This window comes from Macrobrachium rosenbergii, chromosome 6, assembly GCF_040412425.1.
Source record: "Macrobrachium rosenbergii isolate ZJJX-2024 chromosome 6, ASM4041242v1, whole genome shotgun sequence".
Lineage (NCBI taxonomy): Eukaryota > Metazoa > Arthropoda > Malacostraca > Decapoda > Palaemonidae > Macrobrachium > Macrobrachium rosenbergii.
Window position 1 is genome coordinate 8,344,260 of NC_089746.1, and position 16,506 is coordinate 8,360,765.

The window sequence follows — 16,506 nt, forward strand, 5'->3', positions numbered from 1 at the left end:
GCCAGTTTTTATCTATTCGCTTATGCCTACTTTTTGAGAAAGTAATCTTATTTCTGCAGTTCTCATTTTTTGGATCTTTCTTCGTGTATTTGCTTGTGGTAACAGCTTCTTGAACGATAGACAATTACCCGAAAACTACATCGGCACAAATCGTCGCATCTTATAAAGCACAAGAGGTCTGGAGCCGTTATCTCGTCTTAACCCCCTGCCTTTTTAAAAAAAAAATTATGAAAGAAGCCTCACCCAGACGTTATGTATGAAAAAATGGCAAAAAATGATTAATTGTCAATACGAAACTATCAAGTCCTCGTTCGGTATTTTGAGTTCGTTGTCACGATCGTTTGTGTAAACATTGCCATCTTCCAACGTTTGGTATAAATTTTAAGCGAAGCTCAGTCTGTTTAAGCTCTGAAGGAAAGAGGTTGTGAGTGTTGTCGATAACACTGTCGTTACTTGTCTGTTTGTTGAGGCTTTGCTTGTAGGCTGCTCGAGGTAAGTTTTACGAGATATAAAATATTAGGATAAGCTAGTTGTGTACATTTTTTTCTGAACTTTAACGTTTACGGTGTATAATAGGCAAGGTGAATAACCAGCTTGTATTTACTTCCAAGCAATTATTATTGGGTAAATATGTTTCCGCTAAAAACGTAATTGGAATCGTGAAACGACGAAATAGTAACAGCAGTTTATTAACCGGATTAAATATAATATCTCTGCCGGTGTCATTTATCATGAAGGCCTTTGTGTCAGGAGGGACTCTTCCCTTGTTAGCCAAAAATGGCAGAATGTGGCACAAAACATTAAAAACACAAAATATACTGGACAAGAAATGAATGTATTCTAACTATAGGCGAATATCCTAGTAGGACGTGGCCTAACTTACGTGAACAGGCAGTGGAAGGCAGTAAGAAGCGATGTCCATCATGAGGGCACCGTATAATAGCGAAAATTAATTTAACGTTGCTATACAGAACCCAACTTTCAAACTTAGGTGTAAGCTTGATTAAGGAAGGCATGGTAAGCGTAGATTTCGTAGATTTGGTGGAATATTTTTAAGATATTGAAACGCACGTGAATCTGTCATCGGCATATCCTGTGTACCACAGACGGTTAAATGCCGGAAGAAGTGTTATGGAAACTTGCAAGAACTTAATGTGTTCCGAAAAGTCCGAGTAATGAAACTCGGAAAAGCGTCTAAAACATTGCTGAAGTCTAGGTGACGTAGCCCTAATTATAAGATCATTTAGGACATGTTAGACAGCTATTTTGAAAGAATGTGATTGCGATTGTATATAGTGAATGTTTAGGTAATCTTAAAAATAATACCTACTTGGTTATACAATGTGAAGTTCATAGGTATAACATCATCATGCTTTCCATATACAACCAATACGAGATAAATCCTAACTACTAACTAGGGTATTCTGCATTTGAGGCAGTCTGAGTGGCAGTCTATCAATACGAAGCATTCGGGTCGTTTCGGCCGTAAGCCGTTTCGGCACGTAAGCACGTTTACGTGCAAAATGGGCGCCGTGTTTAGTACCAGCACCTTCGGGATGTACTGTACGTAAAACATGAAATAATAATGATAAATACCATAAACATAACGTCTTACATTGTTTTGGATGTTACGGCCTAAAGTGACTTACGGCCGAAACGACCAGGACCGGATACGAACACGTCAAGGAGGATTTAGCCTAAAAACGAAAAAAAAATCGGATAGCCGTACTTTGCTACGGATACTTCAAAATGTGCCACTTTCACAGCCCAAGTTCCATAACTGTCATAACTGTTGAAGTTCTCTCAACTAAGCATTAAATATTTTTATATCTAGTGTATACTTGTTCACTACACCTTATATCAAGCTATCAAACCAACACCAAGTCAAGAAATTGCTCTTTTAGTGATTTTCACATTGCCAGTGAAGCACTATTCAATACAAAATAATGCTGAATTAAATGCAGGTGCCTGCTTAGGATGCTGTAATCATACCGAAATGCAGGGAGCCGAATTATGATTATAGACAAATAATTTGCCCCTTTTAACTTTCAACAGACCAGAAATGTGTTCGCCTACCGTCAAGACTTGTTGCTGCTTTTTATCTTTAGGACGAGGCCTGGTCATTTTTGGCATTATTGATTTAGTAAGTATTTGATTTGATTTGATTTTCAGATATCTTGGTGGTAGCTGATATATATAGTCCATGAGCCAGACCCTCGAATTTTAAGAATCTGTATCAAATTAGGGGCGAAGTTTTACTATGATTTTCATATGGCTACAAGCATATAGGATTGGAAATGTATGATAGCTCTGAATATCTACTGGCTAAATCATGTCTTATCAGCATTTACTAAAATAATTGCAAGACGACGTCAAACGGGTGAAAAAGAATTATTCTACATTTTAAGCCATTTATGTGCCTGTCTGTCATTGATAAATGACCAAAACTAACCAATAATAATAAAAGCTGTATTGCCTTTTAAGAATCATCATTCCAAGAATAGCATTAACTACTGTAAAAACAAAGAGAAGTATAACAACTGCTGATGAACTTTCTATATATAGCTGGTGAACGAGAGGGCCCAAAATTATTTCCAGCTAAGGTTGATATAGCTACACTAGAAATTCTGTTTAAGAAGGAAGAAAGCAAAGCTCATGGGAAAAACTTGGTTTGGGTTATAGCAAGAAATAATGAAGACAGCACAACTAAACAAACAGTACCAAGCTGGACTGGCTTCAATATAATGACAAGAAATGAACATGTATCACATAATATTGGTTATTTACCAACAGTAAATGCTCCTGCCACTGAGTTTTCAACAGTATCTGAAATTATGAAAAGGACTGAGGAAATCCGAAAGAACCTACATCTTTCTTCAGTAGTGGTAGTTATGGACCAAGCCCACTAGGCAAAAGCCTCTGAAATCATATGGAAGGAAAAAAGAGGCGTACAATAATATAATTCTTCGTATGGGAGCTTTCCACACCATCTGTAACTTCACGTCAATTCTTCGCAAAAGATTCCAAGATGGAGGCCTTCGTGACATCTGCATTGAATCTGGCATACTTGGAGAAGGTTCATTTACTGGTGTGATAGATGGAAAAATGTACAATCGTGCAGTTCGAGTCCACAAATGTCTATATGAAGCACTGATGAGACTTGTGTGGGAAAACTTTTTATCCTGGATTACTAATGATGATATCGAGGTAGTAAACTTTATCAATGGAGTGATGAGATTAAGTGATGATCTCAGTCAGGGCAACATTGATGAAATATTGCAAGGATCAAAATTTGAATCTGCATTTAACTTATGGGATAAGTTTTTGGATTATCTTCATGATAATGGAGATACCTATCAGCTTTCTGGATGACATATGTTGACATGGTAGGAGGTATACTTCTACGAGCATCTTGAGAGGCAAACTGGCTCCTTCACCTCCATGCAATAAGATTAATGATTCCTTGGTGTTTTTCTTATGATAAGATGAACTATGCAAGATATATGCCAGTACACTATGCCCAAATGTTACGGTTAGAAAAAGACCACCCTGAAGTATATGACAGTTTTTTGAAGGGCCAGTTCTTTGTCAAAATGTCAGAAACAAATACCTTTGGACGCATACCAATAGATCAAGCCGTAGAAGAAACAATAAATAAAGATACTCAAACGACGGCAGGTACATCACGATTTAGTCTTAAGCCAGGAGCAGTGAAAAGGTATTGTATAACAGCAGAATACAGAAGTTCATTTTGACATCTTAGATGCGGACCTTTGTTGAATCAGGTGGTTCAAGTTCTCTTCACCCTGACCTGCTTACAAGAATGGGATATAATGAACATGCAGTATCATCAGTAGTGAATGTCATTAAAAACTGGATAGATCCTTTTGTAGAAGAAAATCATCTCTACAGGAAAATTAGCTACTTAAGTTAAAACACTTTATGAATGCACTTAAAATGGGGGAAAATCAATATGAAATCTTTAAGGGGACACTAGAAAGCATCCCTCCTACTAAGAAATTTAATGATCGTATGACGCAGTGTAAACTTAAAACATTCACTTCAGTGTGCATGAAACAAATGATAAAATGTAAAGATAAAGCAGTCATTTTGAAAGCTGATCGAGCTTTATTTGGTAAAACCATCATAACATCACAAGCTCGGAATCTTAAAATGGAAGAGGTTTTATCTCATTCCTTAGGACCTCTTCCATGGCCTTTAGCAAAGCCTGGGGGACTACTTCGTAAAACTAACAAAACTTCCCTTGGAAACTTTTTGCAAAAGGATGTTCCCACAGCTGAGTGTATTCCAGAGCATTCTGCAACAATTATTGATGGTATGTATCTTGTTCAAAAGATAAAAGGTAATCAAGCAACATTTGGGGAAATTGCCAAGGATTTGTTTTCCATGATTTTAAATGAAGGTGAAGGAAGTCAAAGAATTGATGTTGTATTTGATAGATATCAAGAACTATCAATCAAAAATAGTGAGCGACAAATGAGAGGGTCACTTCTGGAATGAAGGTCACACAAATTACTGAAAAACAAATAATTAGACAATGGAGAAAGTTTTTGGAGCAAACAAGTAACAAAACAAGACTCAATTCCTCCATGGTGGAAGAATGGAAAACAGCCATGTTTACAGAAAAATTAAAAGATAAATCATTGTTTTTAACCTGTGGAGACACGTGTTACAAAATTACCAACAGTAATACCCAGGAAATACATGAACTGAGAAGTACTCATGAAGCAGCAGATGGTCGCTTACTATTACATGCTGACCATGCTGCAAAGGAAGGATATCGGGCAGTATTAAGTTCAGCAGATACTTGTGTTAATTTTATGCCTAGCATTCCAAAAACATATGAAAGTGCCATTGTATAAAAAATGTGGATCTAAAAGTAGAATAAAACTTGTTGATATTGAGAAAGTAGTAGCTCATCTTGGAGATGTATGTGATGCTCTTATTGGACTACACTCTTTCACTGGTTGTGACACAGTCAGCGCATTTGCGGGAAGAGGAAAAGTTATGGCACTGAAGATGATGATTAGTGAAGGAGCATATAACAGATTTTCCAAGTTGGGATCAGAGTGGGACTCATCAGAATCATTAATGGCAGACTTGGAAAGGTTCCCTTGCAACTTTTACACTAGGAAAATAGCAACATTTAACATCAGTGAACTAAGGTGTCATGTGTTTTGTGCCAAAAAGGGAGAATTAGAGAGTCATATGTTGCCACCATGTTTAGACTGCTTGAAAAAGCATTCAAAGAGGGCAAATTATCAAGCTGCTATATGGAAAAGAAGCTTACAACCAGATCCAGGTACACCAACTCCCACTGGAAGAGGTTTGAAATTGATTAAAACTGATGGAAAAGAGAAACTTGCTATAGACTGGATGGATGGCTTGCCAGCCCCTGAGGCCGTCCTTTATTTACTGGCATGCACTTGCTCCAAAAGTTGTAAGTTACCCAAGTGCATTTGCTTATTAAGTGGAATGAAATGCACAGACGTGTGTAGTCTTACAGACTGCACTAACCAAGCAGTCACAAAGTGTAGATTACCAGCAAGATATCAATGATGAATGTGATCCATGTAGCTGTGATTGTTAGAAAGTTGACTGAAAATACAAGAAAAAATTCCTGCATCCATTCATGTAAACCAATGAAGCAAAGAGACTGTGTAGGCGGAGCTAAGGCCATATTTTGGTGAAGGCATGGATTTTAAGGCTACAGCTCCAAATAACAAGAAATCTAGTCAATATGAAGCAATATATGGTTAAAATGACTCAATATGGTACAGTGTGGAGACTATAGAGATTAGGAATGCTGTAAAAATAGATGGTGCTACAAGTCACTACGATGCTCTTACAATCCAAATTAATGGTCCTAGCTTTTAAACAAAGCATCTTACAGAAATTTTATAAGAATAAAAAAAAGCTTTATAATTCTATTTTGATAGTAAATTAAATTAGTTTGATTACAAGTTATGATTTTATGATCACATTGCCGGCTTTCATGAAAAAATTGAGTTTTGTATAGAAAATAAGGCATTAACAGGTTGTAAGCTATTAAACTTCAAATTCTGCATGTTTCTCGTATTCCTCGTTATTAGCTCGTATCTCTGCAAATTTGATGGTTCTAGGCCAAAAACAGAGCATTCTACAAAGGTTTGTGTAAACCGACTCGTCTTCATTTGCGGAAAAATGTTATGTGCAAACTACACAAAAACAGCATTAAAGTAGGTTTGGCTAGTTTTTTTTCCAAGGCTATCATACATTTTCTATATCTAGGGAGCCTACTCGTCCCAAAAATAGTAGTAATTCTTTGCCCCTAATTTGATACCGAAAAATTGTCTGGCTCATGGACTAATAAGGGCTTGGAATATTACGCAACTCGTAGCTTGTGGCTAAGTAACAAGGGTATTGTATCTTGGAGGAATTTAACCGCTACTTATCTCAGGATAGGATTACTGGGCATATTTTGTTACACTGAGGTTGGCTGTAATTTGCTGGTGTATTGGAGTTTCTTGTAGCCAAACACTTCACCTCAGTGTTTTCCAAGAGTAGCCTGTGTTTTTCACACGAAAGAAGAATGAAGTTTTAATTCATCAGAAATTTTGATTATTCTGTTAAACTTAGCATATATTGGTACCAGGTAATGCAAATACTAAAGCCATCCCTATAGCACTAATTGTTAACGCTTTTGAATTTGAAATCATTGAAGATATAGTCCTCTAGTGATGTTGATTTCAAAGGAACAAAATCTGTTTGTTTTCTCAATTTCATGTTACAGATGGTCAGTTTCCATTATTCTTGTATTTCCAGATTTTTGATTTGCTGGACTTGTTTAAAATTCCTATCTACTTGAGTGAGGGTGAGTCTTTAGTATCTTTTTCTTTACCTTTACTGTATTTTAATACTTAGAGAGTCAAATGTTCAAAGAATTCCTCAAAGATATATGATATTGTGAAGGTGTTTTGTACTTGCATTAATAAATGGAAGTTTTAGCTGTTAGTATGGTTAATACAAAGTTATGAACGGTTAATGGAGTTTTTGGACTCGCATAAGTTTTGTTAATGTTAATTGTGCAACAACTTCCACCGGGCACATGTTAGGGTGCGTTTGACATCTCTTAGAAAGTGCTGTATATTAGTAGTTAGTGTTAAGAAGTGCACGATCTCTCAAATGCATAAGATAATGTTTTGAACATTGGGACAGTAAATTTCAGGGATACATCGAATTTCTCGTTGCAAGTTCTCAGTAATGAAGTTACTCGAAAAATGGGATGTTCCTAACATTTTGAGTCATGGTAACTTAGATTTATTTAGTGTGGACTATGTTCATTTTATTAACGTTTATAAATGCCTGAGTAAAAGTGAACAGATGTGACTGTTGATGGACTCGTATATTAAAGTTCAGGGCAGATTATCTTTGTTCAAAGGAGAGACTTGGAACCAAGGGGGGAAAAAAGTTAAGAACGAAGGTTGAAATCTTAAATTGCTCGGGGAAATTATAGAATGGTAAATAGCATTGGCTACTTGATAAGGAGAAAAAGTGTTAATAAAATCTGGGAAGCATCGATTTTTATGAATAAACTGTGGCTGCTTCGTGGATAAGCTGGTGGTGATTTTAAAATAAGAGGCTCCCGAAGCTTATATGAAACTGGCCAACAATTTTGTTGATTTTTTAGAAACAATATTGATACCGGAATATACAGATTTATGTAAATAAGAATTATTTGTCAAACAGCAATTAATCTGATGTCAGTATCCGAAAATTTTTTATGCCTTGATACATATCGAAAGTAATGTGTAATAACATTTGAATGCAAGTTTCTTTTGTCTGGGAACGTGACTATTATTCATTATGAAAATTTGAGTTTATGTAGACCCGTTTCGAATGTATTATGCCCAAAATAATTGAATGTAATTCTTGTAGGCTACATGTTATTCTTGAACAGTTACCTACCTGGAAAAGGTAAATGCTATCTAAATTAGCCAGCTTAGAGACCGTTATATTTACAGAGACTGCTGTATGCTCTGTTGTAAGTTTTCTGTATTAAGTAATGGACAAGGGCAAATACGGTATTGTGGTCTTGACTCGATCGTAGTGCAGCGTATGGTGCAGTTCTGCATGAACTTTGAAATGATCGGCAGTCCATTTGGCACTGCTTAACGAAGTATGTGTTTGGAGGACTACTTGCAAAACAGAAAATAGTGTACAGACTGGAATCCCATACATTTTATGAAACAATAAGGTGCACTCCAGGATAGTGTTTTAGGTCCAAATGTAACTGGTATTATAATCGACTGGATTGTAAAATGTAGCCTGCTGCAGATACATGTGAAGTTCCGGCTGTTTCAGATATCCAATTTTATTTTTCTGTAAATACCACGATGATAAAAACGATAAGCTAGATAATGTTACCAGCGTTAAGGAATGGGTGACGCTTAAGCAAAAAAAAAAAAAAAAAAAAAATTTAAAATCTGGATTTATCTTTAAGAGAAATAACTTAGTCGACTCCCAGGTAAGTGGAGATTGCCCTCTTGCCCTTGGAATTGTAGCTTGAATGCTGCTTTTATTACTTTCGATGACGAGGTAGGGGACCCTGTTGGGGGCGCCAAGGGCTGCTAAATGGCAGTGTCTCTATGATGGCAGATGGCTAAAATTTGGGTAGACGGGGGCCGTTATCTATGGTATGTTGTTTTTGGATCTTTCGTGGATAGTGACCCCCAGCAAAGTCCGGGGGGTCGTTATCTAAGGCTATTTCTTCTTTGGGGTAATTATCTTTGATATTTATTATCTTTGATATTTACAGTCTTTTGTTTTTACAGTCATCCCCAATGGGCTTGTGCTAAAAACAGCGAAGGTGGATACATACCTGGTTAAAACCCTTGCGGTCACTATCTAGGAAAGAACCGTGTTTTTCTGTAACCTGGTGGTCTGCTTGAATTCTGGCCAAAAGACATCTGGAAATTCTTGCAAGAGGGTATGAAAGCCTGTGGGACCAGCTGAAGAGATGTACGCCTGTTTTGTTATGTGGTAAGAGGGGTTATTTTGGGATGGTGCATGGTCCAAAAGGCGGTGATGACCACCATTTCCCAGCTAGTCTAAGTGTCCGATGATTACCTCCCTATGGTATTTTAAGTGGAAGGTGAAGATTCTGTGGTGTTATGATGGAATTTATATATGCTGCCATTGGAGGCTACTGTCTGGGGGCTTGGTTGCCTCCTGTTGATGTGAGAGGATCAACCTGAAGGCACCAGGAGCTTCCTGCAGGTGTGGTGTTTAACGATGTAGAACTAGGTGGAGTGAGGACTTCTTGGGTAGTTGCCTTGCTCATTTTTTTCTACAGTTGCAGCTTAGGGTGCAGTTCTTTAAGGCTTTCTGCCATGGCTTGTTAGCCTGACATGTGGGCTGTATGTTGAGGCCTTGGAGGTCAACAGGTAGGTAAAAAATGGACAGTATTTGTTGTTTAAACACACACCTGTGTTTGCATACGACACAGAAAGGTTTACAGAAGCCTTGAAAATTGTCAGAATTGTATTCCTGTGAATTAAGTGACACCAAATCCTTGACAGTTGAATTAGAAGTTTTTAAGATTTATTTTTCTGAGTATGTAAAGCAGCATCCTGAAGTAGATCAGGAAACCATTTGTAGAGCTGCAGATGTTGCATTGAGAGCTCATGAAGAATATCTGTCAAAAGTTTTCAAATTATTTTTGACTGCACCACCTTTAGTATGTTAAAGTGAAGGTCATTTAGGAGGCTGAAGCTATTAAAAACTTATTTGTGAAACTGAACAAAAGAAAAGCGTTTACATTATTTAAATGCTGCTAGCTTGTGAAAGGGATCTAACTGATCACTTCGATCTTCAGAAGGTTGATGATGAATGGAAGGCAATGGAAACTATATAGGCGAATAAACATTTAAACCCCCCCAACTCTAATTATGAAAATTGTATAGAAAATTTTCACTAATGAATTCTCATATTTATTCATCACTGAAAATAACTTTTTTTTTTTTTTTTTCATCCCCTTCCAGTTTGCCACTTTCAGATTAATAAACTATAATCTTGATTTTCTTTGCATTATAAAATACTCTGGGAAAAATTATGTATAAAAAATAAAAAAACTAAACTTTTGTATATATAACATTACCTATAGGATATATTATTGTATCTAGTTCACCTTGGTCAAAATTACTAAGTTGGTCAAAATTGTCTTTACCCCCCTTAATCAGATGGTCCTCAAGCCATTCCTGGTCATCAGCAACTTATCTGCATAGTGAGGATGTCCACCTTTGATATGCCCTCTCTGTTCGAGGGTTACACAGATACTGTAACTGTGTGGGGTACCCCTCTCTGGTGTGAGTTTTAAAGGTGTTTATATAAAGTGTTGTTTATATAAAGTGTTGGCTTGGTTTCCATTGTCTTGGTGGTTAGCCCAGCAGGTATAAGATGTTGGGTGGACGGCAATGGAACCAAATATCTCTTGAACAGCTTTACTTTCCTGGGTTCCTTGTCAGCACTGTTTCGAAAGCATTAAAAGGGACTCTAGTTTGATCCAATTTGCCCTTGATTTGTTTCCCAGCAGAGTGCATAAGTTTGAGGTCAGGTGGAGGCAGAGTGAATTCAGTTACCAGAGACTTGTGCAGGTTCTCTTATGATATTCTGTGGCTATGATTTTGGGGGTGAAGGTAATCTGGGATTGACTAGTATATAATCTGTGGTCTTTGTGTAATGTGTAGTGTAGTAAGGGGAGAATTGTGTTTGCACCACCTTTGGAACCTGGCAGATTGGTTCTATTGCTGAGAATGATGGAGGATGTCAGCCTGTGTACTTTCTCCTTACAAAAATTTTACTTTGTCTTCATCATCTTAGGGACAAAACCAAAACTGGGTATTGTAATTACTGTGTTAATAGCTTCCTTAGCAGTAGATCATAGCTGTTTCGAGTCTACCAGTTGCGAGGGGTGTTTATGTGAATACTATGTTGGGTCTACTGGTCTAGTGAAGGATGACCTTTGGCTGTAAAGGGAGAGCAAAGCCAGAACATGAGTGATGTGTTGTCTGTCATGGGGATTTTGTAGAGGTGGGCATGGCCACACAAAGTCCATTAATTGCCTTTGGTGAAAACAGTGCTGTTTTCCAGCTTAATGGAGGAAGACATTGAGTTGTTAGGGGAGAGCAGTCCAGAATTTAAAAGCACTATTCAGTCTTTTGTGGCTTCTTTTTAATGAAATGGGAAAAATGCCGTTTACAGTTGTCTGAGAGGTCACTTATGTAAGGGAAAAATAGCCGTGAGTGTAGAGTGAGACCAACTTTCTTAGAAACTGACCTGTTCTGAATGGGCACGCAGACTGAAAACTAATGACAGGTAAACAAGTGACCACTGGGTAACTTTGTGATTGGCTGTCAAAGTGGCAACTAAATTAGATTTGGGCGGCAAAGCTGTACAACTTGGAGTGTATGCTGGATTGTAATTTGTCTCTGTGCTGAAATCACTTTTGTTGTGAGGGCTACTGGACATTATCTTTGAATGTATAGAGAAAAAACTTATTACCTCACAAAATTGCCTTCATGAAAAACGTTTTTTTCCAACAGAATTTACGTACCTTCATTAAGAGTGGACTACTGCAGCTTTATCTATCATAATTTACCCAAGACACAACTTAAGAAGTTGTAAAGTTTACCAATAGAGCAGGAAGATTGATAAAGGGTGTCACACCTATAACATTTTTGCAATTTTTTAATTTGCACTGGCTGCCTACAAAGCTAGAATCTTAAGTGTGTATTTGACTCAGCAACTTATCAAGACTGGATGTGTAAGATCTAAAAGATTTTCTGTGCACTTGCAGCCAACAAATGGAGTTAGATGGTTTCAGTTTGAGCCAAGACTCATATGTTGGTTTGAAAACCTTCAAATTAACATCCCCAAGATTGCATAGTATACTCCAGTTTACTATTAGGAGGACTGAAAAGATGTACATGAAAAATTCAGACAATACGCAGAGGGGTACGATAGTGTGGATGTAAGTTCATTCTGTACAATTCTTTGAATGTGTGTGCTAATGTAAGAGTGTTTTACATGAATTTGTGGGTTCTCTAGAGTCTCTTTGGTGGTAGGACCAGATAATGAGTCTGTTTTGTATGTAAGGAAATAATATATTGCTGTATATATTTTAGCCTACATTAAGTTACTATTGTAAACTCCTCACAGATAATTTTTTAGAAATCAACTTTGCCACTGTTGATTCCTTTGGAGAAGACATACAGAATGCTATTGCCTTGGTGGACATAGTGTGCTCCATTATTCTTCTTGTTGGAGTTTATAAGGTAAAATGTCTGTTTACAACTTTTTCATTTTAGAACAATTTGAATTTTTTTATAATTGATTAACCTAAATTAGGACTTTTGAGATTTATATAAAAAAATATAAATTTTTGTTTAGGAAGTCTTAACATTAATTTGTCTGGTTTTTCTGCTAGCCATTATCAAAATGTAAAGGACATCTTAAACCTTTAATATTCTTGCCTTTTCATAGATCAGGCACACTGTATCATATCCCTGTTTTCACAAGATTGGCAAGGTGCTGAAATAATCTCAAGAGAGTTGTACAGTTGGTTATCTTGCATCTTTTCAGGTAAAATACTACTATGTGATGATCTGGTGGTGGTGGTCCATGTTGCAGATATCTTGGATGATGTTCTTTGGGCTCGAGTTCCTTGATTTTTATCCCTTAAGTGCAATAGATGCTGTAATTGCTTGTATAGTTACTTGTCTCTTTGCTTACCGAGCTGTCATAGCAAAATCCTTTGCAGTGTCGGTAAGTGATTATCCAACCCTTTACTTGATCATTTTCTTTAATGTACAATGGCACTGACATCATTAATTGATGGGATTTTATAGTTTAAAAGATTTGCTCATTTGTTTTTGCCATATTTTTTTGTGCATTGGGAAATGTTGCAAACGTACCAGTAGGTAGTATGAGTAATCTCTGAGGATCATGCAGCTACTTGCTTTAACAGGTTTTAATTTTAAAGTGAAAAAATATTTTGATGACACTAGGGAAGATTACCAAGCATAGCTTCTCATTCCTGTAGTTTCGACACTGGATATGGGGTCAGAATTTTCTATATAAATAGTCATGTATTTGTATGCTTTTATATTGCATATTAGTTAAGGAAAACAAGGATTTTCCTGATTAGCTAATTTTGATAAAAAATTGAATTTTGATGTAGACCTGCAAGATTTGTTTTGGGTAGGCCATAGACAGAGGACACTTGCATCCAACAAAGAGCAAAAGTTTGACTTGTATTTTTCAATAGAATTCTTACTTTTGAAGTTAGCCATCATTCAAGGACCAAATTTTGATTATGGATCAAGTACGGATAGAGGAAAAATGGAGAAAAGAAGGTTATCCGTAAAAGAGAGAGCGTTGAATCAGTATTTTGCTATTCTTAGATAAGTGGAAATGTGCTTTGTACAAATTAAAGCTTTTTGTAGCATCTGTTCATAGAAGATACTAGAATATGCACATTTGAACATGAGATGTGCAGCATTTGCCCTGTAATCCTTTCAAAGACTTAGGCAGCATTTGCCCTATAATCCTTTCAAAGACTTATTAGTACCAACCAGTGTAAATGTTTCACTTTTCATTGTTAGAAAGGCTATGTATTCCATATCTTAAAACAGTTTTTTTTTTCTACAGATTCAAAATAAGTCTTCTCGGAAACCCTCAAGAAGTGAGATCTACCATGTGGTTTAATTGTAGGAGTACCTGGTGCATTTCCATTCTTAATTATGAAACCTGTAGGATATATTGACAGTCCCATGACATAACTACATAACATGGTACATTATTCTCAGTCTTGTATACTCTCATGATGAGTAAAAAGTTTTTAATCCAAGTCCTTATTGAATGAGGTTCAGTTAACACTGCTGTCACTTTTCAGTTTTTGAAAAGGCTGTTCATTCGAGCAACAGTCTGTACTGGCCCAAGGCCAGAATTTTGACAAGAACTGCAACAAGCATGTTTTAAGTTCCCTCGGTCTGACTGAGTTCATACAGTACCTTGGAAAACACTTTAGTTATAATTTTTGCTTGAGATGTTGAGAATGGCTGGAACGTTTTTGACTCGTTGTATGAAGGTTTAAATGCTGGATGATGAAAATGACAGAATTGTTAGTAATGATTGGTGTGACATAACTTCATTATAGAATTGTTAGTAATGATTGGTGTGAAATAACTTCATTAGCTGATGTCACTGGTATATTTTAGAATACTCGTTTTATATTTTATTTCAAAATAAGTTTGTTTTACTTGATAGTCAATACTTAAAACCTTTTTAAGATATTGTGGGTATATATTTGCTTCATTACATTTTGGTGTTTTTCACCATGACTGACTGACTGACTTTCATGTCATTATTTTTAAATCTTGAGCACTTTTAGATGTTAGTTGGAAGGCTGTTGTAATGGTAAAAGGCTGACTGAATATTATTTGATGGTGACTGTTCAGTTCTCAATACTGTACAGCCTTTCAAAAGTTCAAACAATGGAGCATTGGGTATCTGTCAAAAAACCAACTGATGCAAAAAATATATTTCTAATTTTTGACCCAGGTCTAGGTAAGCATATTTATAATGGAACCAAGCAGATTGTACATGTTAATAGCTTGCTACAGATGAGTTTGAAGAGTCCTGTAGTTGGGTAGGTACAGAAAAATGGCAGATTTTACAGATACTGTAATTTTTTTCCAGATTTGCCCAAGTCTTTATATGGATATACTTAGTGTGACCAGGGCCAATTTAAACATACTATATTTAAAATTTAGTAGTATGTTTGGGAGTTGCGGGTAATTGTCCACGCACATTGTAGTCAGTGTGAGTTTCTCTTTGGCAATAAACTGGGGTGGTAGAGGGGAGAATTTACCATACAAGACACTGGTTTGTATATCTGCGACCTACCATTTGTTCCTGTAAGGAAACAAACCCCCATTTCTACATGGAGACCTATCCTTAGGAGGAGCAAATTCCCTTTAATTCATAAATTCATGGCTGTTTACCTGCCACCTTGTCAGTTTCCCTGTCATAGATAAGCAAGGGAAACCAGCTTTTGTACCCATCTGACCCAACATGAGGCCAAAACAACTGGTCTGTGTTGCACACCTGGAAGTCATCAGAACAGCTGTCCCTCCTTAAGGGAGACCAATTGGAAAGTAGCATGAGATCACTAACATAAGATGGTACGCTCTTTTGCGAGCCCCCATTATCTAAGAAGTGGAGGGGGCTACATTTTCTGACTCTCCTAGTCATAGATAGGAAGCTTTGCTGAGTAACTCATCAGCAAAGCAAAGGTATTTCCATAAGTTGGGATGAGAAAATCTTGGGTCTTTAGGTCCAGGACAGCATAAAGTCTCCCTCGCCTATGGAAGCCAACATGGAATGTGAGATTCACATTTTGAATGCTGTTTGGTGTCCAGGGTGAATGATCTTGCTGAGCCCTGGGAGTAAAAGTTGAAGGAAATTAATCTGTGAGATACTTATGGCAATTTTCCTTGAAGGGGATCTGTATCAGAACTGAAAGACCTAGACCTACAGTTCCACTGTCCAGTGGTGACACAGGCAACCCTTTGATCTAGGGAGTGGGGGAGGAGGCTGGCATTCTCCCTTCCTTCCTGAATTGTCTGGAGAGATGAAAGGGTTGAAACGAATCCTGACCACTTCCAGAAGGAGATGTCTGCTGGGAGCTGAGTCTTGCCTTAACTGATGACTGTCCCCTTCCAAAGCCTGATTTTGATGGTTGACAGCTCCTGGAGGCACCTTAAAGGACACTCCACAGGGTGTCTGTCCTCCTCTTCACTGCTGTTTCAACCATACTTGGAAAAGGGTCCCCTTGACTGAGAAGTTATGCAGGTATAGAACGGTGTCATTGGATAACTTTTTGGTATTAAGACTCCTTACCCCATCTCTCCTCTTCAAGGCAAGTTTGGCCTACAGGTTAGTAGTCGGAATGGAGAGGAAAATCAGGGTCTTGCCTAATGTCATCAGTATTCTACTGAAGTTTGCCTTTTAACTCTTTTGAAAGATACCCCAACAAAGCAAAGTTTGTCTTGGTATTCAGCCTTTCTTCCATCCATGAAGACTCATGGAAGGAAACCATACTACTGACTCCATCACCCTAAGTTCTGAAGTAGTCAAGAATGCCCCTTTCCCTGCACTTGCACAAACCCCCAAGATTACTTAAGCCACGGATTGATGGGTCCACTTGTAAAGGGGTGCCTGTTGCTTCCAGGTGGTGTTACACTCTTGACCGAGTTAGTGGGGGGACAGCAATTTGGCTGACCTTCCAGATGCTAGAGTTCTGTGTACCACAGATCAGATTGTCCACCTCTGTTAGAGCTACTACTGTTAGGTGAGACCATCACTAACTGTTGGATGGGTTGGCTTCCAGTCTCACTCCTAGAGTGTACTGTATAGATGAAACTAGCGGTTACTTGGTTTGAC

At 37.4% G+C, this 16,506-nt stretch overlaps 1 protein-coding gene across 1 annotated transcript; it reads left to right on the forward strand.

Annotated features, from left to right (window-relative positions):
* The first annotated feature begins 351 nt into the window (after positions 1–351).
* On the forward strand, positions 352–16,280 carry LOC136839151 (uncharacterized). The gene is made up of 6 exons (XM_067104833.1): positions 352–492; positions 2,056–2,143; positions 6,826–6,874; positions 12,220–12,335; positions 12,643–12,825; positions 13,711–16,280. Exons 2-6 carry the CDS (start codon positions 2,063–2,065, stop codon positions 13,765–13,767), a joined length of 486 nt encoding a protein of 161 aa, XP_066960934.1. The 5' UTR covers positions 352–492; positions 2,056–2,062; the 3' UTR covers positions 13,768–16,280.
* The last annotated feature ends 226 nt before the right edge of the window (positions 16,281–16,506 follow it).